This window comes from Oreochromis niloticus, linkage group LG6, assembly GCF_001858045.2.
Source record: "Oreochromis niloticus isolate F11D_XX linkage group LG6, O_niloticus_UMD_NMBU, whole genome shotgun sequence".
NCBI lineage: Eukaryota > Metazoa > Chordata > Actinopteri > Cichliformes > Cichlidae > Oreochromis > Oreochromis niloticus.
The window spans coordinates 7,173,615-7,186,793 of NC_031971.2; the positions used below are offsets into that span (position 1 = coordinate 7,173,615).

Below are 13,179 nucleotides of genomic sequence, written 5' to 3' on the forward strand. Positions count from 1 at the left end.
TGGTGAATACAGTGGTTAGAGATGACCTAACAACCAAAATTATTGCAAACCTTTTCAATGAACTTGCTATCGCTGTGCTTCTAAAGAAGTCACTTCCATCTTACATACAGTCTTAGATGGCTAATGGCTACAACCTACAGCCATTAAAGATAATATTTAAAACGCTGTCTGTAAATGTAATCTCCTCAGTCCACCTGTCACCACATAACTTTATGATAGTTAAGAGTTAAAAGACCTGAGATAGAATGCTTAAAGAGTAGTGAGGACACCACTGATAGAAGTTCATTTGTGTCATTCACACAATTGCAGACATTTCAGGCCATTTAAAATCTGATTATCGAATCTAAACGATAGAGTATTAAGCAGCACAATTAGCCATCACCAAACTTTGGTAAAGTAACATGAGTACTGTAAAATTTTGTAGGTTCTAGTTAAAATCACACAAGTATCACACAGTGTATATATGTAGTTAATTCATTTATTGTACACTGAAAAAAATGAAATAGAAAGGTTAAAGTTACCTAGTAGTTTGATGATCTTTAATCAATTATGTAACTAAAACTTGTAAAAGTGGTCAATTGGTTTAACTCACCTGGTCAGTTTGTTCAATATGACTTTAGTGATTTGATCTATTCAATAGCCTGCAGTCCTGTTCATATTCTATACAAAACATAATGCAAAATGTAAGAAGGCTTTTACTTGTTCCGGGAAATACATACAGAACAGTAAATCTATTAAAACAAATGAATGCCTTCTTACATCTAGCGTGAACACGTTTGTATTCACGCTAAATGTCCTTCTTAATAATTTTACCCAGCTCTTTTGGACTGATTTTCGTTGTGGGTTAATTGAGAGAGCGATTAGTAGAATCAAACACCAGAAAGGTAGTATTTACTGCATGAAGTCCAAGTTGCTGTTTTCCTATGAGGGTCCCTGGTGCCAAAAAGCTGACTCAAAGTGCTGAGAGGTCATCGTCTGTCAAAGTTGTAACATCTTCCATGAACATAGTGTAGGGCAGATGAGGATGTGCCCTCAGCTCCCAGAGCAGTTGTCATTTACAAACAAACAGATCCATGTAAAATCTAAACTTCAACCAAATTATTGGCAGTGATTTAATAACTTCACTTTAAGACCTCTGGGAAAATTTATTTCCATACCATTTACATTATACATCACAACATTCAGACTCTTATGGGCACAGACTGTACAGAGAAAATCAACTATAAAGTGAATCAATTTCAAGTTTTGCTTTTCATAGCGTATATTTTATTAATAACAATATGATAATCAGGATCTTTGCCAAGGTGCAGGAACTGTAGGTACATATTGTTCACTGGTTGAGTCTACTCGTGCACACTTAGTCGATCAGGGCTCCATTTCATTGCAGTGTTCCTTTACATTCTTCATATATCTGCGTTGCACATTTTAAGACAGTGAACATCTAGGCCAAATGTCCTTGAACAGTGCAAAGCCATCAATGCAAATTGCAGTGGAAAAAAACAGGCCAAGCTTGTGTCTTTGTAACCAATCAGAGAGCTCCTTACATCGCTCCACATGGCTAATTTGCATTTCATCTCTACAAGGATTGTCTACAAGGATCAAAGGAGTTAGGGAATTATTTAAGTGAAATAGCTAATACAATAGTTAATCTATTAGCTAATTTCACAGCTAATTCCATAGTTATTCCCATTGCTAATCTCGTAGCTAATCCCAAAGAAAGCAGGAAAAGGAAATGCAGTGAAGAAATGGAATGGAAAAGAAATGGAAATGCCATTTTAAATGTTAGTTCTGAATTTAGAATTTTGTAATGACTGTTTATTGAGAGTTTAAGACTTTTAAATTAAAACTACCAGGCTATTTTGATGAAAACAAATGTATTACAACTACATAAAGACACAAATCAAGTGCATCATAGGATATTGACCTTGGTAGAGAATCTGCCCTTCTGTGTGTTCTGTATTGGTCTTGTGACATCTCCTCCATCTCTTTTTCCTTCATCAGGGAACACCACAGTACTGGGCCAAGCCTCTCTACCACCCGACCTATACAGCAGTATAATGAGGACCTGGACAACTTCCGCAACAACAGCAAGCTGGCCAATGCCCACGAGCACCCTTACGCCCTACCACCAGATCACCCTGACCATCCTGACCACGTCAATAACCTGCTCAACTGCCGCGATGCTGATACCCACACGCTGCTTCACAGCATGGACAGCTTGATTCTCACTAGCATGGTTAAACCTGACTACACAGCCATAGAAATGCCCCCCGTCTACCCTTACCCCTCGACCAACGCCATCTTACAAGGTGAACATCTTGGAGGCTCATATGACTATAAAAGTAAAGATGGCTTTTTGGGGTATATAATTTGTTTCATAGGCATCTTCTAGTTTAGACAGAGAGACATTAATGCAGTACAAACTGTACTTCTGACTGGTACTACTGACTGTAAAGTTAGAGGACTCCTTGAGAAACGCGTCAAAGACACTTTTAAAAATGTATAAAAGAGTGTTTTGTTTTTATGGGTCAGACTGCAAAAACATTACACTCTAAAATGTTATTTATTTTTGAGTCATTTACCTTCATGATATTTCAGAGTATTTTTTAACGATAAAATGTAGAGCTAATGCCATAATACAGTTTTAAAGCTACTTCTAAATACATTTGTATTTCAGTGTTCTCTTCTCCTGCTGCTATAGCCTGCAGTACTTTCTGTTCATGCTGGATTTGGGAACTAAATTCCCTAGTTTCTCTTTTTCTGTCCTTTCATCAGCACAATGTAGATGGAGATCTACATGTACACAGTGCTACACAGGACATGGTATATGTAGTGGACAGTAACGAAAAACCTTTCTGGCAGGTACCCTACTATAATAATATGCACTCCTTGTGCTCCAATAATGCCTGATAATTTTTGCTGCAGCAGCTACCTGCGTTTACTGAACGGACATAGGATTGTGGACAATGTGGTCAATAAACTGCATTTGTATACACTTAGATATGGCAATAGACAGGTGTCTGGCCTCTATCTTTTTATCAATACTAAACTGCATGGATGCAGTTTTATTTTTACGGTATACTAGAGCTGGGCGATAAAACGATAACGATATGTATTGTGAAATAACTTTTTCTCGATAGAAAAATTAAACTATTGCGATAGGCCTCATCTCTCTTGTCCTCTTAAAAAAAAAAAAAAAAAAAAAAAAAGAACAGCCAATCCAAATTAAGTAGCGCAGAGCCGAACCAATCACAGCCGCAGAGTCACCTCACGTGACTTGTTACATACAGCACAAGCGCCAAGGCGCACATGTGTATTTGTTTTTGCAGCCGTGCAGCCCGGGTAATGAAGGAAATGAGTTTGCCAACTAGAGAAAAATCAACCGAGAGCGCGAGCGAAGGTTACCGAAGAAAAAACAGATGATGGTTCCAATTCCGGAGAGCTTGTCGAACGGAAGGGCCACAGAAGTTCCGTAGTGTGAAGATATTTCGGCTATTTCAAGTCTGACAAAAAACCGAGTAGCGCGCACTGTAAATTGTGCCGAAAGCAAGTCTGGAAATACAATAAAGCGGTGCATGCTCAATCTCTGACTGAAAGCGCTAATTCATCATTCGGCTTTTGTCAGACTAAAGTAACTGTTAAAACTGTTTGAAAAGCTAAGCTATACAACAAGGAGAGATTGAGAATTTCCTTTTAGTTCTCAGTTTATTTGATATTGACAAAAGTTAGTCAATTTTGTCTGTTCTTCTGTAAAACGACCTAAGATTTATTTTTAGAATTAATATTTTGTTTCTAAGTGGAATTGACAATTTAGTAGTCTGTTCTGTTTGTTCTATTTTGAAACTTAAACGCTTTAGCGGCTGCCCTTTGTGTAGTTTGCAATATTTGCCTTTATTTATCTGAAACTGAAGTCTCATGTTCCTTAAGTACATCTACCCTGTTGAACTTATTATGGGAAATGAATATTTTAATTAAAACAAGCTGCTAATTATTTCACATTTTACTTGTGAGCAACGGCACATTTAAATCTTACTTTTAAATCTTAGTTATTTGGCTTATATCGTGATATATATCGTTATCGCCTGAAATGAAAAAAACATATCGTGATATGAAAAAATCTTATATCGCCCAGCTCTACGGTATACCAAATGCTCGCAGTCACCATTGCTTCCAGGCTGCCACCTGTTCCACCAGTAAAGACTGCCCCCCAGTGGTTCCTCATGAGCAGTTCACTAACTAAAAGTTACTACAATACTGCACTGGGGTGCAGTATTGTAACTTTTTTTGTCAGTTTAATTAAAAAAAAAAACATGTTTTTGGCTGTACTATAACACTGTGTATAATATCACTGTAACACCTAAATTAAAATTGGTGGCCTCCTCTTGAACTTAGGTTAACAGCAATGCAATATCAGTCTTTATGTGTCTGTCGATTCTGAGTCCTTCCTGTTCTCTTTCCTTGATTTGCTTAGTGAACAAGAATGCCAACACCGACCAGAAGAAGAGTGAGGAGAAGAAAGAAGAGGAGAGCGAGGGCGGAGATGAAGATGGCCCTAAACCCATGCCTCCTTATAGCTCTTGCTTCATATTGTCCACCACCAACCCGTGAGTATATACTCTGTGTGTGTGTCTGTGTTTATACACACATACAAGCTCAAAGCATTGTACCATGCTATTTTCTAGAATATTCAAAAGTTATTGTAAAGGAAAGTTTTTCTTTACAGGCTAAGACATATTTCATATTTAATGTGTTGTGGGGTTTTTTTGTTTTTTATTTCTTAACATGCACACGCGTCTGTGTGTCTGCACCAGGTTTCGGAAGTGCTGTCACTACATCCTGACTCTGAAGTATTTTGAGTTCACCATCCTTACTGTCATCGCTATGAGCAGCATCGCTCTTGCTGCAGAGGACCCTGTCAACCCTAAGTCACCGCAAAACGATGTGAGACACGACTATGTGTTTGTGTTTTTCTGTCTGCATTGTTCTTCTTTTTTGATAATGGGATGTCTACAACAGATATAAAAATGAAGATTTTGAGAACTTTTAGCAAGATCTGGGAATAGTATATGGTTCTAAAATAAAGTTATTAGTTCTTAATAAATCCTGTCAGTGAGGAGGTCAGCAGTGGTGATATAAATGCTAGGGCTTGAAGGATTTGGCTACAGCTAAATTGTTCATAATACATATTAATCATAGGTATCACATCATCCTAATTAATATTTCCTTTTTACATACCTATTGGTAACACCCACATGTGATAACGAGGAGTGATTACAAGGCAGATATTTAGCAGTTTTGCAACCGACAGTTCATATCCGCCACACAAGATTTCCTGTTCCATCTGACTCGATTTGCTTGCATCCAAACAAAGCTTACTCAAACAGGATTGGTCGGTAGCAACGCAAACCAGAAAGCTTCTATCAGCAATGTAGGCCCTTGGCTATAGATCACATGCAAATATCTCTTTGTGGAAAGCCCAAAAAGCTGATTCTGTTCATCAACCCAGGTTTCCCCAACCTTATAAACAGTACATTTGCATAATGACTAAAACTAACACCACCGACAAAAATAAGCTGTGAGGTCAATTTTTTGATCATTAACCATGATGATTCTTGATCATCGTCACTTGTGCTAGTTTTAGTCATTATGTAAATGGAGTGTTGGGAAAACCTGCCGTCAGCTGAGACTGAAGAAGTCACCTGGGTGAGTGACGAAACGTTTCTCCCACTGAAAACGCTACATCACAATGAACAGAATCAACTTTTTGGGATTTCCATAAAGACGTATTTCCTTACCTGGATGACTGATCATGCATCAACACATCTCTTTATGGAGATTGGATATTTAGTAGCTTTTTTTCTCTGTTATTACATTAAATCAAGATTTAGAGAATGTGGAGGATAGGTTAACACTGAAAAGAAATATTGTGACAAAGGAGAAAAAATTATGAATAATCTTACTCACGGCAAGTGGATTTTGTGATTGAGCTGTTGGAATAAATGGAAACCTAAAATAGGTTTAGAACTAGGATTATTGCCTTTCTAGTGTGTACTTTTTTTCCTTTGCTAATGTCTCCTCCGTTTGTCGCATCTTTTCTCACTCTGATTCATCTGCTCTCTCTAATATGTTAATTTATCTCATGGTGTTGTGTCCCTCCGCAGGTGCTGCGTAATTTTGACTACGTTTTCACAGCCGTCTTCACATTTGAAATGTTGATCAAGGTAACAAAGTATCACAGTGCGACTGTGTGTGACTCTATTTTGAGCCTTTTTTGTGCAGTTGTATGAGGCGTCCTCTGTGTGTGTGTGTGTGTTTCTGTATCTGTAAAGGCCAGCGTGCTTTAGAGGGTAAAGTCTGTGTCCCTGTGTATGTGTGTATATGTGTATATATCATGCTGAGCACGCTCCTTGTCTTCCAGATGGTGGTGCTGGGCTTGTTTCTCCACGAGGGATCCTACTTCCGTGACTTGTGGAACATTCTGGACTTTATAGTGGTTAGTGGTGCTCTGGTGGCCTTCGCCTTCACGTAAGTTCCCCTCCCCATCCTCCTCTTCATATACTCCACTATCCTTCAACACCCACACACACATTTAACCATTGACAGAAAGACCTTTGTCAGTCAGCCGTGTACGTCCAATACACTAGGTGAGGCCCAGCTTTCACCCTCCTGTTGTCTCAGTCTGCTCTGCTTCAGAGCTCATCATCCCCTCTTGTCCAGTATCCCCTTCGCTCTGTTCCCGTTTCTCCTTCTGTCCATCTTTTTCCCAGTCATTTCTGTTTTCTGTAGGTCGCCTCCTTTCCATTTTCATCTCTATTTCTGTATTGGTCGCCATCACATGTGTCATCATATCAGCAGGTCTTTCTCGATGTTCAGTCACCACCTTCATCTCGACAACTGACAGCGATCCATAACTAAAATGTATCCCTGATATTTCACACTTAAAAGATCATCACCATCTTTTATTTAAAGAGGCTTTTTGTTATACTGTCATCTTCATTTCAACCACTATAACAGTTTCCCAAATCATAACTGTCTATAAACTATAAAGTGCAACCTGCTCCTTATCAACATTTTCTCCTCCCAAATCTTCCTTGCTCCCGATCCCTTTTTTCCCTGTTTGCCAATCCATGCCACTCTGATTTCCTTCTAACCAGGCCGTGAGTCATCTCTTTCTTCCTTCCTTCCCTTTTCTTGCATCCCAGTCCCTGACTTAGATCCCCCAAGCCCTGCTTACCAACACTCCCCCCAGGTCCTCTTCAGCCCATGTCCCTGCTGATGCCTTCTTGTCCTAGCAAACGCCTTTCAACTCCCTCTCTCATATCAGTACCTCCTCCTCTCTATATTCACCTACCCGTTTTCTCAGTGTCATCACCTACACCTCTGTTGTTCCTAACATATGGCAGAGAGAGTAACCTAGCAAGGGAGTGCTGTACTGCTCTCTATGATCTTAGTTGGCCTCTCCGTACTGAACCACAGCCCCTGGGTGGATGCCATGAGAACTCCCACAGGAAAAGTAGGGAAATCATCAAAATTAGTAAGATTCATCCTCTGTTTTTGAGATATCTAAGGGTGGACTACAGAGGAACATTTTTAGGAACTAAGTAATAATACTAGAATGTGATGTATATTTAAAATACATTTGGCACAAAGATACAGTGGAAGAAATGTAAGAAAATCTGATGGTACTCAATTTAGAAATGAACACCATCAGATTAAATGCGGATTTATTCAACGTTGTTGAAATAGTGCAAAGTTGCTCGTCGTATGGTTCACATCCGGCTGTAGAGTACTCTTGCTTTGTATTTTCATGCTGTATGTTAAAAAGAGGTGTTGCCCATTGATCCCTAACTTGCCGTTAATCCCACAAACCACAACCTCCAATCTTTGTTGAGTACAACTCCTATAATCTGCCCTTGATTAGTCAGATTCCACCAAAGGCACCATTCAAGCTTCCACTCTCCAAAACTCATTGTATCCAACATCCTCCACCTCGTCATTCTTCCCCACGCCCCTGTCCGGAGGTCAAAATTGGTCATTCCGTGGGGGTGAGGGCGCCCCAGACACCTTTAACCCTTTAATTGCCCAGGCTCTCCGTCCGCCACTTGGAAGAACACTTGTCCCAGGAAGGACTCATCTCCTCAGCGTCCCTCCTTACTTCTCTTTTGCCAGCACACACTCAAATGTACACACATACTCCTCCACCATTCTGACCATGCTAATGAAACTGGAGGCACAGGTATTTAACTCTCCTTTTTCTGCACGACCCAGGAAAGTACATGGGAGGGTAATAAGCAAGGCATGCTGGGGCAGGGTGTAGTGGATGGAATGATTTATTAGAAGTTATTGCGATGGATACAGCTGAAGGGATCATTTGTGTGTTTGTGTTTGGTAGAAAATAAAAACATGCATTCTCCTCAGCTCTCTGGATGCCTATTGCATGTCTTACTTAGTGTCTACATGAACACATGCTGTGATGGACAGTAGGCAGCATCACTAAGAGCTATGTTCATGATGTTTTAAGCAAAGAATTATCTCCTAAATATGGCATCTGTATCTGAGCAAATAGCTACTGTAAGGGAGTGTTCAGATTAAATATGAAGCGTATTTTAGAGACAGCACCACTGCATGAAAACGTAAGCGCTAAGAAATCAGAATGTGACATGAAGTGAAAATTTGTTTTTGTTATTTTTTTATTTCAGAAAATCACAACAGCAATCCAACCATTTTTTTGTTATGAAGAACATTTTTTAAAACAGGTTATATGAAGAAAAAAAATAACTTAAGGAGAAAAGAAACTTTACTCATTTCTTTACTGCAGAGGTATCGAAAATAGTATCAAGTATTAAACTGGGTATTGGTATAAAATCTGAAATTCTAGCATCCTGACAACCATAAAATGATGGCATGAGCTATATTTAATGAGAGTACTAAAGCTTTTTTGTTTTATCAAATTATTATTTTGTGGATTTAGATTATCAATACAGATTACGCAGATTAGACAGATTGCACTGTTACAGATTAAATCTCATGCTAGCTGTTACCATATCCTTCGAGTCTTTGATTAATTCTTGACACTTAATCACATTTGATCTTAATGGCAAAACTTGTGACACTTTGTATTGAGTCTGAAGACACAGAATATACCAAACATTATATTCATGATATAAGGCCCGAAAGTAGAATTGTCGGCCAATGTGAACAATTACTAGCTTCTTTTCTAAATCATCACAAAATCAGCTCAGCTCAACTATGTACAATCATTCATACATATCAATCAGCCACAAAATTTAACGATCTAATAGGTGAAGTGAATAAGGTAGGAAAAAACTGCCCATAAGTGTGTCTGTAAAAAGCCTGAAGCATTGATCTGGCTTCCAAATTCCCAACAAACCCACAAAAGATCCATAGCTAACAAACATCCCAGGCTCCCTGAAGTCCCGTATCCTTCCCTTATTTTAGGAGGACAAAGACAGGGTAACATAGTATTAGTAATGGTGTAGCTGAAGGGTGAATGAACACACATGCACTGGTCAGTATTTGAGTAGATGCTAGCTGACCAGGGAAACTGCACATGCAGGCAAATACAGCATAGAGAAAATAAGGTATCAAATTTAAGGCATGACTATACAAATTGAACTTGTCACACTGTTGGTGAAGCACTCCAGCTATGGTATATTTCAGATATTGTTCAAAACAAAAGGTGTTCCCAGTTAATTTTTAAAGATTTTAACAAAAAATTATATTAATAGGAATAAAAACAGTAACTTTTTTATACCTAATTGATTATAAAGTTTTAATTGGTTTTACCTTTAAAAGCACTAATCCAGCACCACTTATTGTACCCGGGTTTTGGATTATTTTGGTTGGGCAAGGATGATGTCAAACACACACAAATATAAATAGCAAAATACATAAATAGTAAAAGGTGACAATTTTCCACCACTTTAGAAAGAAACACAAACTGTCCAATTGTTTCAGATGGATGATAAATTTGTAATGGCAAGTTAAAAATCAGTCCACTGCTGCACCCTCCCCAGCCTGACTCGCCACTGAAAAGAAGATGCCTCCTGCACCCTGCACTGATCTTCCTCCCCTCTCCTCTCCACTTCTTTACAGCTGCCTCCTCCCCTTATTTACTTCTTGAATCACCCTTCCCGTTTCTCTTTAGGATGCTCTCGCACCATTGCCCCTCACACCTTCACCTCCTCTCTCCGCCCTCTTTGTAGTTTTCTCCTTTGCCCCCCAATCCTACCATCCGCTTCAGGGCTGAGCTACCAGACATTTTTACTTAAGGGGGCGAAGGCTTCACTCCCACCTGTGTAATTCCACTTTGACGCATGACATTCTTTAAAAGCAGGTACATCACAGAACCATTGTACAGAGGGTTTTTTAGCATGGTCGCAGTACAATGGCTTCGTATTTCTATGGGTTTTGAACACAACAACCATGCTTTTGGCACCTTTCATTCTCCAAAATAAATGCTGAATGATGCAGTGTCATTAGTGAAATCTGCATGCACTCACAGTACACTGTGAAAGTGTCTTTCCTCTCCCGTTGACGGTGTGTGTGTATGGGACAGTACACACAAATCCTGGTTTCTTGAGTGTCCGCTCGTGATGAATGTCCTGAGTATATGCCTATGCGCTCTAACGTGTCAAGAAAACCTGGAACCGGCCACTTGGAAAGATTTAACGCCTTTCTCTTCTCCTGTGTAGATTTGCATGCAAAACAAGCTTTGATAAAATCCCGCTAGATTTGATTGCAGATCTAATGAGGGCAATTTGTGCTGTAGGCCTGGTCTAATTGATCATTATGGTGTGATAAGATAAGAATTGGTGTAAATGGATGCAGCAATTGAGTTTCCTCCTCCAGCCGTGAAGGTAATTCTTCATAGAGATGGTAGCACAGCAGGCCGCAGCAAAAGACAGCCAGGAGGGAGGGAAGATTTGCACGTCTAGAGTCTCAGCAAGGGGCCTGATTCACAGAACTGCTCTTATTATAACTGCAGAGCTCAGTGAGGTACCTGAGAGTAAAGCAGCGCTGATGGAATAAAAGGTACATTGCTGCAACGTAAGGAGGCATAAAGAGGCTCAACAAAACTATATTATTATATTTTATTTTAAAATATAAATCTTTTACATTATGTGTCATGTTACAGAATCTACTCTCAAGAGTTGTAGTAATATTTAATAAATTACACAGCCCCTGTTTTTATTGGATTCGATTGGTTTGTCAAGCATGAGCCTAAATGTTCTAAAAAATATAAAAGCATTGCATTATGTGCTCATATTATATTAGCATAATATATTACTATGATCCGAGACTGCTTCAGTGAAGTAGAATTCAGATTCATGACTCCATAAGGCGTGTCGCCACTGATTTTCAGTCCAGTTCTTGTGTAATTTAGCATACCTCAGCCTTTTCTCCCTGTTTCCACATCAAACTGTGTTATCTTTGGCTTTTTTAGTAGCTTCAGCTACAGAAATGTGAACAAATGATTTTAAAATTGTGTAGCCACAACACTGGTTTATTCCTTGAGTTAGATGCTATTTTTATCTGTGAATAACTCATAGTCAGTGTTAAGTGGTTTTTACAAAGAAACAACACAAACCCCAAAACATTCCTCTGAGAAAGGTCAGGTACAAGGACTGGACTTAAAATCGAGTATTAAAAAAGGAGCCAATGTTAAATAAAAACTTAATGAAATCTTCAGAAAGCCTGGAAAGTTATTTCTTAAGACCACTTGATAAACAGTTAAGTATAAAATGTGAGGGAATGTATTTACCATGAATCATTTATCATTTTTAAGGGAATATCTACATAAAGCCATACAGCCCATTTTAAAAGAATCATTCCAGCACTGTTCCAGTGTGTTTCCTGGACAAAAACATAGCTCAGGAAGCTAAGAAAAGGAGCTCGGTTAAACTGAAAATATTAAGCTAAATCAAGTAAAGCAGCTTAAGTATAAATATCAGTACAATCCTTTCAAAAGACCAATGATTAGAAATCATTTCTGTTTGGTCAGCACTGAAAACTGTTGTGCTGATTTAAAAACAGAAAAAGAACACTTGCCAGCTGGTTTGGAGAATATGTGTTTGATTATTGTTTCAAAATGACAAAAAATGAAAACTATGAAAGTATTATTTTTTCAAAGGAATGAACAGTATGGCCCAAAAAGTATGAAAAGTTTTAATGTGACAGCCTGTAGTACGTCCTTCACAGAACACCACCAGTTTTTCTCAAAGGAGTAGTACACCCTGTTGCAAACTTTCTTTTTAAATCTTTTTTTAAACTAAAAAAAATTTTTTTTTTCAAGGTGAAAATTTAAGACTGTAATTAAGCCAACATTGCCTAATGCTACAGAGCCCCAATGAGCCAAATGTAAAGTGGTTTTTGGCTCAATAAATATTCAGATCAATAATCATTTTAATATAATAAGCTTACATTAGGGTTGGACACATGGATAAGAAAATAGATGGATGGAATTTGCATTAGGTAATGCGATGTGTCGCTGGAAAAACAGAGTGGTGGTTACTGAAAATGGGCTTCTGTATGCCTATGTACATATTCCATTAAGAATCATAAGTAATATATGATTACTGATTCCTTTAGTCATTAAGTATAGTGTATTTCTGATAAGTTACACTAAACTTTTGAGTGATATTCTAGCTGACAGGTATTTCAGTATCCCATTCGGCGTTTTTTATGCTGACAAGAGATGGGCATGGAAAGGAATAATCTGTGTGCATGCGTGGGTGTGTTGATGGGTGGAGGGTGTGTATTTGTAATCGGGTATGCAGGTATGCCCATCTTGCTGTTCTTTTTTGTCTGTCTCTCATGTGAATGTATTTTTTCCTGTTTCTACCAAACCCCCTCTCTCTTGTGTCTGTCTTTGTTGGCCTCTTTGTGTATGTGTGTGTATCTGTGTGTGCGCGTGTGCTTGTGTCTTTCTATGTCTTTTTTCCCTTCCCTCCCCCTCTTCCTTTCTCTCTCGTCTTCTTTCTCTGTCTTTCTTTCTGTCGCTGTCCCTGACTCTTGCTGTCTCCATCTTCGGGGAAACTCAACAGGAGCGTCAGCGGGTAAAGTCCTTCCTCTGTCCTGCTCTATCCTGCTGTCTTCTTTTCTCCACCACCGGGTCAAATTGGCTTCTCTCTCTTTCTTTCTTTACTGTTCTTGTCG

At 38.8% G+C, this 13,179-nt stretch overlaps 1 protein-coding gene across 1 annotated transcript in view; it reads left to right on the forward strand.

Moving 5' to 3' along the window:
* cacna1ab (calcium channel, voltage-dependent, P/Q type, alpha 1A subunit, b) overlaps positions 1-13,179 on the forward strand; it is a 158,182-nt gene that overhangs the window by 89,930 nt on the left and 55,073 nt on the right. Inside the window, 5 exon segments of the mRNA XM_019360310.2 lie at positions 2,002-2,309; positions 4,472-4,604; positions 4,812-4,941; positions 6,162-6,221; positions 6,419-6,525. Coding sequence (XP_019215855.2) covers positions 2,002-2,309; positions 4,472-4,604; positions 4,812-4,941; positions 6,162-6,221; positions 6,419-6,525 — 738 coding nt within the window.